This window comes from Parambassis ranga, chromosome 15, assembly GCF_900634625.1.
Source record: "Parambassis ranga chromosome 15, fParRan2.1, whole genome shotgun sequence".
In the NCBI taxonomy this organism is placed as follows: Eukaryota; Metazoa; Chordata; class Actinopteri; family Ambassidae; genus Parambassis; species Parambassis ranga.
Window position 1 is genome coordinate 4,895,597 of NC_041035.1, and position 15,067 is coordinate 4,910,663.

Sequence of the window (15,067 nt, forward strand, 5' to 3'; positions counted from 1 at the left end):
TTCATAACACACAGATAAACAGACCTAAATACTTTAAGCAAAGTGACACAGACGCTTAGCTGGAAACGCTTGGCAGCGTGCTGTGTTATTGTTGTTTATGTTGATCGTCATTTATCAAGCTGTCTTGAAAACGATCCCAGAATCTGCTGTGGATGAGATCCAGAGACACCTGCCACAGCTGATTCATGGAACGGTCTGATGCCACAATCTGGACACAACATAACCGAGCTCACACACTAAACACAGGGAGCACAGCATAGACAGTACTGGAATATGTCCCATGTAACCCTCCGAAAGTTTGAAAATCATACTTAAAATAAATAAATACCACAATCAGACAGTGTTTACATGTATGCATGTTTGCATGTAAACACCTTGCCCAGTAACCTGGATAAGACTATATCCCGGTGCTCAGTACTTGCTCCTTTTTCTCTCTCAGGACCCTCAGATAGACGACCCCAGTACGTCCAACTCCATCCTGAGAAACTCGGCCACCTCCAGACGGCCCGATTACCCGACTTCCCTGCTGCTGCCCCCGCTGCTCTGGCTGTGGTACTGCAGCATGCCGGCGCTGTCGTCGCCGGGCGTCTTGTAGCCTCGCCGCTCAAACAGCTACAAAAAAACCACAACGGACTGACAAACACACATTTGTATAACAGAAAAAAGCAAAACCAGAAATGATATCCTTTCTTTTCAGTAATACCTGTTGTACTTTTATTTTCCTCCTGGATTCTATTTTGATTCTTACTTTTTTTTATGAATCTTTTGGGAGAGCTTGGTTGTTTTATTGTTTTCGCATCGCAGCTGTGTGCTAAAACAGTGATCTACTATACATGTTAACTCAGTTTTGGCTGTGTGTTCATGTTGGGTTAGTTAAAAAAAAAATACTAGGAGGACTACATTCCAATAAACCACAGCTGGTGGCTGTTGGAACGCAGTGTAAATTAGCATCAGAGCTTTCAAAAACCCCGTTTTCACCCACGTCTGTTTGTGTGTGTTGAGGCTAATAGGTGGGATCTTTCGCGTAAAAGTCACAGTCAGTTCAGTAACGGCTACTTATTATCATTGGGCAGCCTTTTAGGTGTTATTCAGTCTCCTCTGTGGTTCGTGTTTGTTTTGATAATGACGTGATCTGGTATTTTACATTTTTATGAGCCGAATGAAAGATCCACATTTACTTTTTTGTTTTTCAGGTTGAACACCAATAACTTTAAACATCTGCGCCCTTTACTGTAGCTCATACTGAACGCAACACCGCCGCTGGCAAAAGCACACATGCAAAGTCCCCCCCACACACACATACACACACACACAGCACGTTTTCACACACTCAGACGAACTGCACGCACCTATACAGCACCAGACCTCCAGCTCCCCATCTTCACACCTGGTTTTAGGAGTGTTGCTCAGCGTTGGCAGGACGCCGCTCTGGATGGATCCACTTCACTCTTCAGTGATTGTACATGTCTGTAACAGTCCAGGCCATGTTTAGTGTTTGTGTTAGTGGAGAGAAGCTGCTGAAGGTTTTTGTCAGTGTTACTGCGTGAGAAAACGTCAAGTTAACCATGTGCTTTGAAACAAAGAAGCATCGTTCATGCTCCGAGGGTGGAGTTTACATAAAGATCAGATTGCCATTTTGCTCTAAGCAACACAAATGTCAGGCCAAATGAATTTCAGGATGAGGATAAACTGATAACTTCAGTTTATATATATAAAAAAAAATCATGTACTGAACACACACACACCACAACTTGATATATATAAAAAAAAATCATGTACTGAACACACACACACCACAACTTGACTGATGCTGTGTGTATTTACAGCTGCTTCCCTCTTCATGATAGTTAGATAGCAAATGGTCAGCAGCGTGTTTCCTTTTTTCAGAACATGTGATGCATTGTGTCAACACAGCTTCTAAAATACATGCATTTGTTCTATAGAAGATTTCTCAGATGGAGGCATCACCCACCCCACCCCACCCCACCCCTCCCTTCACAGCTGCCGATCGTTTACGGTTACAGACATCACTGTGGCATTTTCAGCAGGTTCCATTTTTTTTTCTCCATTTCCGGACACTGATGGGAGAATTTGTGAAAACACTGCTTTTGGTTTTTTTATGTAGCTTCTTCAAAACACAATTAATGTATAGTAGAACTTCTATGTTATTTACCAAGCATTAACATGGTATATGCACTGTATGTACTTGGCTGAACTTGGACGAAATAAATGTCTTGACGATATTCTATTTCAGAGCATTGTGAGCTATTTTGACATCAGATACAACATAGAGTACATTGAATAATTCAGAATATTGTTTTTTTTATAACAACATAAATGTATATTTCTCCTATAGTATGTACATGACTACGGAATATTATTGCATCTGAGAAAGAGGATATCAATGTAACTCTTCTGCTGTAGTTAAAAAAAACGACTGTATTTCCTGAGCATATTGTTTTGTACCATAGCCCCATTTAAGACATTGCTTAAATATAGTTTTTTTTTTTTTGCCTAAGATACATACTTATTTTTCTATCTTTTACTATTGTTTTGTGTATTAATGAGTTGAAGTGAATGAGATGGACCCGCAGCAGATTTTTTTACGACTGTTCGGTGCAGAAATAATTTTAGTTTCGCAGCTAAAATGACGACGGCGATGATAATGGGAAAAGTTGAGCAACAAATAAAAGTCACTGCATGGTGTTTGACGACGGAAATAAATCAGTGTTTAAAGACAAATATATTATATATACCATGCATCCGATTAGTGGTTGGAAAGTTCCCACAGATTGAATGTGTATTAAGGTCAAGAGAAATGTTTTAAGTTGCTGAACAAACAACAAAAACTGAACATTTTGTATTTGGAGAACTGACCGAGCCCCTTCGGTAGGATGTGGTTCAGCTTCTTCAGGAAACAAAACTGGGATCGCTTCTTGCTCGTGTAAGGATCCCACTTTTGGACCCAAATAAAGATGAGAAATATGTTTGCTATTCATCGCCGTCCCATCTGTTGTTCCAAAAAAAATAAAAATAAAAAAATATGGCTCTTTTGGAGATGCATACTTCCTCCACTATCTGGCATCATTACACTTCTTAGCTTGTGAAAATGTAAAATCTATTGTACAAAAAGTTATAATTAAAAACTGTTAAATCACCCAGACTGTTTGGACATGGTTTTATTTTTTATTTTAATTTTTTTAAATTTATTTATTTTACAAAAGAGAAAGGTGAAAAAGCGAGCAGCAGACATACCTGGCAGAGAGCAGAGAGAGAGCGGGGCAGGTGCTGTGAGGATTAAGGAGAATGAGGTCATCCGAGGTGATGCTGAGAGGCCGATAAGATGGAGCGAGCTAATGCGACTGACCCTCAGGTTACCAAAACCAGAAGAAACAAGAAGTCGTCTGAGGTTTCACTCAACTTTCTAACTTCAGAGGAGGAGGGGTCGCGTCAGGCGACAGGTGCGTCAGCCGCATTTCACCTTCTTGGCTCTCGCTAAGGCTTAAGCCCACGCTCATAGTCTTTGAAAGCTAATTATATCTTATTTTGAAAAGGAATTGCATCTTATTTTGAAAGTACATTCGTTTTTTTTTTTTTTTTTTTAAGAAAATGCTTAGGTTAGGGTACATTATAATAACATATCAAGACAGAGTGACATGGAGGCTGTTAAAATTAATAAAAAAAAAATACAATTAAAAAAAAAAACACAAAAAAAAAACAACTACGGTTTTAAAATACATCCAAAAATGAAAATTCAGACTTTCAGACTTTCAGATCAATGTGCCCCTGGGTGCCTGGTTTTGTTCTAAACAGTTACACTCCGCACCACTAGGTGGCGCTTAACACACACATGTGTTCATAAACTGCTGATAAATGTCGATGAGTAAGACGGAAAAACACCAACAGGTGACTTGAAAGGTGGAACTAAAAATGGTGGAGTTTTCCACCCGGACTGTGTTGAAAGGAGCTACAATGGAATAACGGGATTCTGTGGAGCCGTTTATCACCAGGTGAGTGAACAAATGTGTTTTTAAAGCATGAATAATGACGTTTTATTTCTTTCTAAATGTTGCAACACACTGCTACGTGTTGTCCATTTGTTTGTGCACCTTTACAGACACTTGTTGCTCCCGCCGGTGTACTTTAAATTGTACGAAGCCACATGTGTTGCTGTAGTTTTGCTGTTAGCCTATCATGAAGGGGTATCTGATCTGACTGTTGTTCTGCCCTCAATGAAGTTTACTCCTTTTTTAGCCATTCAGCTCACAATAACAGAAAAGCGCATGTACCTCGGTCAGTGTTACACCTGTCATGGTGATTGATTGGCTCTGTCATGGCGCAGGTGGCGCACTTTGTACACTTATCTGTAAATTAATGTGAACAATGCCATTGTTTGGTTGCACTTCCTTTGCTTCAATGGGCTTGTAGCTCTTAGCAAGGACAGTCTTGTAATTATTTGTCTTGTGTGGGATTTATTTTATAAATGTCTGCGTTGCCTTTATGTCTTAAAACAATGATGGACTGTCTTCTGTCTTTGTTGAGCAGTTCTACTGAGTGCAGTAGCTGAATAGGGCTGTTTATTGTAGAGGACTGTCCCAACCACACCTCTGCACAACATAAGTGATCTTATGGTTTGTTTGACACATGTTGTTGACTAAATAATTCCATATGTGTCCCTTCTTTGCTTTGATGTCTGAAAGAGAGACAGAAAGAGCAGTGAATGTGAAGCTGTTAGTGTGTTTTCTTTAGTGTGGACTCAGAGTTGGCTTTCTTATTATTAATGGAAGATTTCCAGCAGTTCTGGACAAATGATGCCTTAACAAGACAAACGTTGGACAGCCAGCTCCCATTAGGAAGTCTTCTGTTGATAACTGTGTGCGGACCCATTTGCGGCGCGATGAATAAAACATTAATGGTGAGCACTGATGGAAAAATTGTCTGACATGTGCGTCATCACAAAATGAGTCTGACATTTGAATATTCTTTCTGCTCGCCATTCTCCATTATCCAACGTGTCCATTAGCTGAACTGCAGCGGAACCACATGTTGTAAGAATGAAGTTAGTAGGAGAAGTGGACAGAAATGCCACATCGGGCATTACCTGAGTCACCGGGCATTGTGGGTACTTTTTTTTAATTGTTTATGCTTGAATGAGGAGGACATGTGTCCATATACTTGTTGCTCCATCAGTACAGCTAGTTCAGCCACCGTGCTCTGATATTTATAGCAGGCACAGGACGAACTATGTCTACATCATTCCTTAACTCTATATGACCGTATGAGCGTGAATGGTTGTTTGTCTGTATGTTGCCCTGTGATGGACTGGTGACCTGTCAAGGGGGTACCCCGCCTTTCACCCATAGATAGCTGGGATAGGCTCCACCCCCTGTGACCCTGCACTGCAGGATGAAGCGGGTTCAGATAATGGACGATACTTTATCACTTTAGAGGAATATAGAGTAAAGGGTGTTTGATGAATTATGATGCTTACCCCAATCCATATGTGATGCATTCAAGGACCAGGTTAAATATGGCTTTACTATGGCGTGAAGTGATGTCCCTTTAGTTTGTCCTGGCAGTCATATACAGTCTCGTATTGTGCAGGGTCACTAGGTCACGTCTGTAAAAGTTTTTTTTTTTTTTTAATGCAAAAGTAAAAAGAAAAAAAATAATGAAACTAAAATTGAACAACTTCTGTCAACTTTTAACCATTCAGTGTAACATTTACTGCAAAGAATTTCTGGAACAAACTTGCTGTTTTTTTGTCCACTTTATCTGTTAATTGTGTAGGAACAGACTGAGGTGAGAGCCTGACGATACATCAGTCTAAATCTGTCAGCCATCCAGCCACATATTACCTTTGTTCACTTAAAATGTGCACTGAAATGTTCCTTTTCATCCAGCATTAAGAGCTTCAAACGGCTCAGAGGGCTCTTCCTCCACCCACAGTGTAAAATAAAGCTAGTGGTGTCACACAAATACATTACGGAGCCCAGGAATTTAAACCCCCACAGTTTCAAAACAGGACTGTAAAGACAGCTATCATACAATACGTCCGGTGAATAAGGGGAATTGGATTTTTGATAGCAGCCGGCATTTCACATGCAGAGATTGAGCCTATTAAGAGTCATTAAAGTGCTTTTTTTTTTACCCCCCCTGCTGCGGTACAACATTCCTGTATGTCTGCGCTGTGTGATGAAAGCTGTTGAGTGCAGGCAGGTATCCCGAATAATGAACTGACTGTGCAATAAGAAGGAATGGCAGTTAGATATAGCTGCAAATTACATCATTCTTGAAATGAACAAGGAGCTTTTTAGAAGGTAATTGACTTCTCAGTGTCGTATTTTTCTGCAGTTTTTCCCTCCAGTGGTTCCTGTGGTCACATTAATTACAGTGTATTCTAGCGAAGGCTTAATAATTCTTATATGGATACAAAGGTGTATTTCAAAAGCTGATTTTAGGAACTGCGAACCTACAGAACCCACCATATAAATTATGGATGTAGATTTCCATTTTAATAAGAAGCTGAAGTATTTGTCTTTTTACCTTTTGTTGGACTGGTTGTGTGCATTGTGAGTTTCTGTGATATTCCTGTTTTTGTATCATGTGTGCTTGGTTGCACAGTGCATGAATCTGTAGCTAGCTAATGCTAGCTGCTGCGTTATAGATGTCAAGTCCTGTTTTTGTACAGGTTTTCCCTGTTATCACATTTACCCTTGTGTTGAAGGTTTTCCTCCAGCATGTATTTGTCTGGCCTGCTTGGATGTCAGTATACACTCCTGCAAAAGTACAGCATGTTGATTTTCTAATTGGAACAAGAAGTGCAGAATATTCTGCTGTTTACTGATGCAATGAACACCTGGAATCCAGAAGGATCGTCGGACAGGTGATACAGACGGGTCATTAACAAGCCTCAAGATATTTGTTTTTATCGATACTACAGCTCTCTTCATTAATGGTGAGTTTATGAGAGGAGGTCATAAACACAGCCTGGGTCTCCTGACACTAACATGAATTAACATCTATTAAAGCATCACAAGGGGATTGCGGTGCAAGGCACCAAACTCCTGTGTGGCTGATTCGTGTCACTGTGACAAATAGTTTGTGAATACTAATAGATGTGTTTGTCCTAATCATCTGTGCTTCCTTACAATCATTCTTTAATGAGGCAGCTGTAATGGCTGGACTTTTTTTTCTGACAAACAGACAATGATATCATGTTCAAAGATGGATGGAAAAGAACGTACTGCAGGAACTATCAGGTTCTGACCCTGGCAGGATAAAAATAAAATATGGATTATTTTTAACCCTACAAATCATTGTTCAAGGTTCTAAAGTCAAGTTTAATCAGAGAATTTCATCACAGACAATAAATAAATAGGAGTAAAGAAAGATTACACTGTGGTTCAAATGTTTCCTCCTGGATAGAAAAATGTTTCTGACAAAGCAGGAAGCCGGTCACCTCGACCTTACCGCTGACCCCTCTGCATGATGTCCCTGCGGTTACTACTCACATAACCCAGCTGATGTAGTGCACCAGTAGCTTCACTCCTTCCCTTTCATCCCTCAAGTCTTTGTGTGCCGAAGGGGAGGAAAAAAATAGTGGCTTTCTTTGTTTGCGCAGAAGGCCACTTATGACGGAGCATTGCATGCTGGGACAGAGTAGAGGACGGCGCTGACATTAGCAACATTCTTCACAGTCATCACTGAGGCCGGCTGACTGGTTGGTGGTTTGGGTTTGGGTGTGTTGGGGAGTCGGAGGACAGCGGTGTGCTTTGTAATCCTGTGTCAGCCCAACGTCGGCTCGGTCACTTGTCCTCAGACTGTGCCCCAAATTACCCGCCGCAATTGGCCCGTAATGGCATAAAGATTGAGGTCTGGATGGGGCATCAATCACAAGGACATTGCTCAGCTGACCCTGAGTCCTCAACAGTCAGGGTGGGTTGGGGGGCTGGGGGGAAGACTTTGACTGTGAGGCAGTGAGGAGGGCAGCAGAGAGATGGAAAGACAAAGATGAGTTTTCACCATAAGAGGCGATCAGTTTTATTACTGAACATGAGATAAAACGGACATTAGGACCCTAATTTAAACTGAAATTTAAAGCTCATGATAGTGTGTGCGTGAGTGTGTTTGAGGACAAAATCAGACTTGGCAAAGGTTAGATTGATTTGCCTAATTTAAATGAGAACTCATTCCAGGCTAAACGTTGTACTTATGTCTCAGATCGCTCACTCGCTCGTTTTAGCTTTTATCTGTGTGAACATACAAAAAAGAAAAGTTAAGTTAGTAGATGAAAAACTTTACATTCCCGCAGAGCTGCTGATCTTGGGGGGAAAAAAAAAACAGTAAAATGTCTGGAGAATAAATTACAGTTATGTTTTTGTTTATACACAATGGAATAGAAATTTGTACTTGATATTTAATAATTAAGCTTTGTAGCTGTGGTTCTGCAGCAAGAGATTTGCTTGGAACAGTGAGATGCTTTAATATGAATGTTGCACAGAAAAAAGTTTTCAATTCATCAAATAGATACACAGTTATTAACTATTTTTGAGCCAACAGCAATACCAAATTCACTTTAAATTTTGAAATTTTGCAATTCTCGTAATTTATGCAAAGACGGATTAAAAAATTTTTTTCCAGTTTCCAGATTGTCTGTTTTGTGCCTTTCTTGTGCAAAGTTTTGCAGCAGCAGGAGTCATTTGTACAAGGTTGTTTTGAAGTCTGGTGTCAAGGGGACAGAGGGAGGGGGTGGTAGTGGATTGAGTTTAGCATCCTGACAGCCTGGTGGCCGTTTGACAGTCTTGTGGAGCGAGCCCGAAGGCTTTGGAACCTTCTCCCTGAAGGCAGGAGGCTGAAGTGGGGGTCTGAGGGGTGGGAGTTATTCTCAACAATGCTGATGGCTCTTCGGGTGAGGCGGGTGTGGAAAATGTCCGAGTGGGAGAGGGAGAGGGGCACCGCACCGATGATCTTGCTGGCTGCGTTCAGTATGCGTTGCAGAGCGTTTCAGCAGGAGGCAACGCAGCCTCCGTACCGCACAGTGATGCAACCAGTGATGCAGCCAGTGATGCAGCCAGTGATGCCGCTCTCAATGATGGTCCTGGTAGAAGGAGCACATGATGGGAGGTGGGACAGCACCCCGCAGGAACTTGGTGTTACTCATCCTCATCCTCTCCACTGCAGCACTGCTGATGGTCGGGGGGGGGGGGGGTGCTGCTCTTTGGTCTTCCCCACATTGAGGAAGAGGTTGTTGCATCTTTGTGGATGATGAGGCAAACTACAGCCGAGTCATCTGGACATGTCAACTTGACGATGTGGTTAGTGTTGTAGCTGGTCACACAGTCATGAGTCAGCAATTATATTAGGAATAATGGTGTAATTATATGAGATACAGTATGTTTGGAGGAAACAGGAGAAGAGCCTCGTCCTTTCTGTGAAGCATTTGGATGCATTTGGATGCATCTGCCATTATAGTAGAAAAGACATCTGTCTGATCTTTGTCTGCTTCCAGGTTCTGTGTAAAAATCAGCTGATGTTTTTGGTCATATTTATGTTAAAATATAGAAAGTTCTCAAAGGTACACAAACATAAGTACTGCTACTACACAGCTTGTTATCTTCACATGTAAACACACACCTCAAATCATATCCATTTATGGCTCTTTGTGTCAATTTTCTACCCAATGGCAGATGAAAAGGCTGCTAAGAGTTCACCAACACATTCCCATAGGACACACTAGCAGTCATTAATTCAATGAGGTGGGATCCACTTTAAATATATTAGTTTTGTGTGTTCAGCTTCTTTCATTGACTTTCCTCTAAAAACACAGACCCACTTTCATCCTCAGATCTGGTTCAAAAACATCTTAGATCAGGATAAAAGGGAGAGTGCACCACTTCCTGCTGCCATTTGACGCACAAGTATTGAGCAGAGTAGAGATTTCAGGTCCACTAAATGCTAAATACAGTCTTTTATCTTAAGTTAAAAAAATACAGTGAGCTGGGAGCGTTAAGGAGCACTTATCTCCTCTTGGTTACTAATGGTGGTGACAGCAGCCACTCTGACCTCATGTAATGTTCAGACAGACTTTTAAGTAGCAAAGCTGCAGCCACACAAGGGGAAAAAAAGCCTTTTGTCTTAGGAGATTCAAAGGCAAGGTTAATCTACCTAATGTAATTGGCTGTAATTTAACAGACACACAACACGGGATGTATGACAGACAGTATGAATCCTCCAGGAGGAAGGTATGCTGCCGGGTTCCTCTAGTTACAGTCACACCTTACCAACTTATGCTGATGTTCAGATCACGTCTACAATCCATCCTTCACTGAATAACTCATTTCCAAAGTTAGCAGCAGCAGCTCTAACTCTTCTCTCTGTGTGTATTATCACACTCTGTGATGCTGAATGGATATTAAAATCATACTGAGCATTGCATTATATCAGGGAGGGCCATGTTTAGCTAGCTTGCTTAGTTTAGCCAAATTCTATCTGACTGCATTATGCCAAGTCGTCTCCAAGGGGTAAAGCTAATTTTAAGAAACAGCGCTAGGTTGACATGTTGTAGCATCAGCTTAACTTGCTCAGTCACAACTGTTATCACCATCCCACTGGGTTTGAATTATTTATTTTATCCACTCTGTATTTTTGCTAGTGATGCCATTTAGTTTGGCCAACTTCCAATAAATGACTATTATGACCAAACACAGAGCTTCATCATAGCAGTAACTAGATAACAGGATGCTGACAGGAGTTCATGTAACAGCCGTAGGTGTCACTGTTAACATGGGTGATTTGCGATTCCTGAACATTAACTCCACTCCTTTTTTCTTGTCAATGTGTAATTTTAGAAGCAGTGTAGGATAGCAGAGTCTATAGTGTTGGGCTGAGCTTATCATTTGACCCTATTGACATCCTGAGAACACCAATCAATGCAGTTCCACAACACCAGAGGTAAGAACATACACACAGAGACAGTATATCAGATCCAGTTACCGTATGAAGAGGCATTATAATGTTTTAATTGTACAGATTTTATGGTCCTACTGACAAATCAGAGTGGTGAGCTGCCCTTTGTTATTCCGAGTCTCAGCATCAAACTTTTTGCAAAATTACATGAAGAAAACAAAAAAATGGCTGAACTAAACAGTCCGGCTCCATTTGTTGACGATACATGTGCATTTGATGAAAGTGACTTTACAACATTAAAAGAAGGTTAAACACAATTTGTAAGGACTGCATGTAAAACATACTGATAGGCTTAAAACATTTAAAAATGGATGAAGACTCAAAAGGGAATACTGCACATACTTGTTCTAGAAAATCACTTTTTAAGTCATACTAAAAAAAACCTTAGTGCATTTGTATTTGCATAATTAATAAATATTAAGATATATTTCAAATAAACAGGCATGAAATGGAAAGATGTGTACTGTAGCTTCACAGTAATAGATGAGAATGAATAGGCCTTTCGAATACCATCAGTAGTGTAGTAGCCCAGAATAAACATTATGTTTGGATGATTAGTTGCATAATATAATCCCACAGAGGCTCCTAATGTACTGGTAAAGCATTTCACTTGTAGTGCATATACAGATGTACAGAAGGCCCGCAGCTACAGATAATGGACCTTTTCCATCACAGAGGACCTGAGCAGATATCAAAAACTTCAAATGTTGGTGCAGGAAGAAACAAATCACATGTACAGAATTTCATAAAAGACACATTTCGACGGTTACATCCAAAGAGCTGAATAACAAAATGCAGTTGCAACAACAGTAGACTGTACCAATGACGCTTCTCTCGGGGTGATTTAGTTACGTCCATGTTTTTTTGTTCTGATTTTTGTTGTTTTTTTGGTTTTTTTTTCCCCCCCAGCGTTGCTCCTGAGTCCCAGTAAACCAGGAGGACGTCATTTCAGCTCGATATATTTCACCAGAGCTCAAAGCTATTTAGTTTATTGGTGAAAAAACAGTTTATTTTTCTGTCAATATGGCAGACGATGTGACAGACTGACACGTAATGCCCCGGAACCACGTGGCAGGAAAATGGAAACGTCTGCCAGCTTCTCATACTGAATGTCTGACCAATGCTTTGGTGGAAGAACATTCGTAGATTTGCAATTAGTTTTCCACTTAAAAAAACAAACAAAAAAAGTATTCACGTCTCATCAGAATGAACATTTACACACAGGGGGACATTGTAGAAGTGTTTCTCTGTGATCCAGGAGTACCATGTTGCCTCTTCCATCTATATCTGTCCTCCTTCCGAGCCACTTTAAGATCAAGGATCACCCAAACTCAATTTTTACAGGCTTTGCCTTTTGTTTACAAAGTTTCCCTGTGTCTAAAGTCAATAAGGACATCTCCAGTGAAACCCCTCGGGGGCACAGTGGATGTGTTTTCTCCTCATTGAGGGCACACGGTTCATACACAGGTCCCTTGATGGTGCACGGTGTGTTTGCGGTGCTTCAGACCCAGACCTCTCTCTTTGAAGTCCATCACTCGCTGCTGCGATGTGTCTACCAGAGCGCTGGCTATGGCAATGCCTGGAGTGCCGGAGAGAGACAGAAAAGACAGAAAAAAATAGTGTCAGTTACAGAAGAACATGGACAGTAACCTGCTGTTTACTTTAAATAATATAATCCAATCAGAACTGTCGAAGAAACGACATTTTGTCTGTTTGGATTCTCATCATCATTTAAGCTCACTGCATACAAAATGTTAGGATCAATCTGTTATTGAAGGCTAGAGAACAAGTCGGTGAAAACATATCGTTTACGTAAAACAAATACCCAAAACACACACATACTGGTGAAGATGTTTCATCCTACAAGCAGAAAAATGTTATATCAACACGTCTCCGGGCCCGTATTGTCCGCTTTCAGTAGGAGACAACACCGCTGTTATTCAAGCATATCCTCCACCACTCTTTCTCTTTCCTTTCTCAGCGTCTCACCGTCCAGCAGAATGTCATTCCTCTCTGAAAACAACTTCTACATCTGATGTTCGACTGGCTTCCCACAGCAGGGCTTTACAGAGCGCGGGCCGGATGCACCAAGGCTTCAGATGCCTCAGAGCATTGTGTTACCTTGGCAGTTGTACTGTTGTTAATGTGGATTTAGAGTCGTGGCAGCTCCTGTGAGTGCAGCTAGTCCCGTCTTTCCCTCTCGACAACCGTGGGCCTGACAATGCATGGTCATTACGACGTGAGCTCAATCTGCCGGTGTGCAGGAGCCAAATAAACAAAACAGGCAAACAGCGGAGGGAATCTGCTCTGCTCTTGATATGATTTGGATGCAGGATGTTTGCAGCATTTCACACTCAAGTGATTCTTGGAATTTTTTTTTTTCTAGTGGGTGGAAAGGGGAAAGTAGATTACACAGCCGCTCAGTGTGTGTCCATGCACCTGTGCACACACACACACATTTTGCAGAGTTCTGTTTGTCCATAAAGATGCAGGGAAGGTGACTGGCTGGCAGCACCTGGTCTGGTGGAATGTGCTTCATTACTCTCTCATTGTCTCATTGTTTTGTTTTGGCTACCATTGGCACTACATTTGGCTGTTTTTGTTGCTCTCTCTGATCATTTGTGGCATAGTTTAAACACCATTAGTGCTTGCTGCAAGTCCTGTGTATGTTTTTGGACAACACACACCTCAATGAGGTTGTGTTGTGGAGGACAGCAACGGTTTGACCTTGGAAATTAAGTAGTAGCCCATTTAAGACATTATAATAAAGAGTAGTTAAAAGAGAGAATGAAACCAAATTCTTCTGGTTTTAAAAAACACTGTCAGAAAGTACCTGCAGCATAAATTTACTGTTAGCCTTTTTGCATATGTCATAATTGACATTTGTGAATCTCACAGAAAATGCTAATGATTGAGGGAGTGCTGAAAACGAAAAGAGAACGAAGGAATTGGTCCTTAAAACAAACTCCACGTTTAAGTTTGGTGTTTCTGCCGGCAGCAGCAAAGCATCTTCTAAGCCTGTGTGTGTGTGCGCGCGAGAGTGACGTGCGCTGCAGTGGAAGGACTGCGTGTATGTATCATGCTACGAGCACGTACGCGCCCACCTCTCTGAACATTACCAGCTCGTTATATTCAGGTTCACTGATGTTTCTGCCGTCAGCAGCTCTTCTACACCTGTGTGTGTGTGTACATCAGCTGCAGACAGAGGCAACAGCTAATGACGTCACCAAAACAATGATAACGCAGGCACACAGTGACAGCAGCAGCTCCGTTTTCCCTTAGATATGATTCCCATTAAAGTTTGATCTAAAGTTTGTTCTAAATCACATTGAACTTTAAGAGTTACTTAAGTCTCAATAGGCACACTTCAGCCTGTTTAAATGACTGTTGAGTAATACTTTACAGAATTAAATTAGTCTTCTTTTAACCAATTTAAAATAAAACTTGTTTTGTTCTGTATTATTTAAATTTTCATGTTTATTGAAAACTAATACTGAGTGCCTTTAAAATCTACTGATACATTTTGAGAAGTGACAGAGTAGGCTACCTTAAGTCATTTACACTGAAACATTCAAATTAGCGTCAATGTAAAAGCAAATCATGATCAAATCGTGATCGTGATTTTACCATTAAAGAATCATGATATAACATTTTTGCCATATCGCCCACCCCTAATTCCAAAATAAAACGCATGCTGAGCAGCCAGAAAATTCTGAGCACTGACAGGTGAAGTCAATAACACTGTTTATAACGACAGTACAACAACGGCATTGGCTATTAATTAGGAAACATGTCAATGCAGAAATATCTAAGTCAAATTGGGACAGCTGGGTCTGACTGTGGTCAGTACCATCAAAAGTAGTCCAAGGAAGGAAAAGGCAGTGAACCAGTAGCAGGGTCATGGGAAGCCAAGACTCATTGATGCATGTGGGGAGTAAAACCCAGGCCAGCTGCCTGTGTTTTCCCATAGACGAGCTACTGCAGCTCAAACCGCTGAAAAAGATGGTTCTAGTTCTTCCAGGAGGCAGAGGTCTAGCTTTTGTTGTGGTTTAGGTAAAGATTTGATCCTGGGCCCTTTTACAACGCTAAAAACATATCA

At 41.0% G+C, this 15,067-nt stretch overlaps 2 protein-coding genes across 6 annotated transcripts in view; one reads left to right on the forward strand and one right to left on the reverse strand.

Moving 5' to 3' along the window:
- gfra1a (gdnf family receptor alpha 1a) overlaps positions 1-3,142 on the forward strand; it is a 72,397-nt gene extending 69,255 nt beyond the window's left edge. Inside the window, exon 10 of the mRNA XM_028424140.1 lies at positions 440-3,142. Coding sequence (XP_028279941.1) covers positions 440-595 — 156 coding nt within the window. The 3' untranslated portion in view covers positions 596-3,142. The remainder of the gene's footprint in view (positions 1-439) is intronic.
- An 8,706-nt stretch (positions 3,143-11,848) lies between these two features.
- The window catches only part of atrnl1a (attractin-like 1a), a 180,322-nt gene continuing 177,103 nt past the window's right edge, over positions 11,849-15,067 (reverse strand). For all 5 annotated transcript variants that reach the window (XM_028423948.1, XM_028423947.1, XM_028423945.1 and 2 more), the window contains one exon: positions 11,849-12,547. In XM_028423948.1, coding sequence (XP_028279749.1) covers positions 12,426-12,547 — 122 coding nt within the window. In that variant the 3' untranslated portion in view covers positions 11,849-12,425. The remainder of the gene's footprint in view (positions 12,548-15,067) is intronic.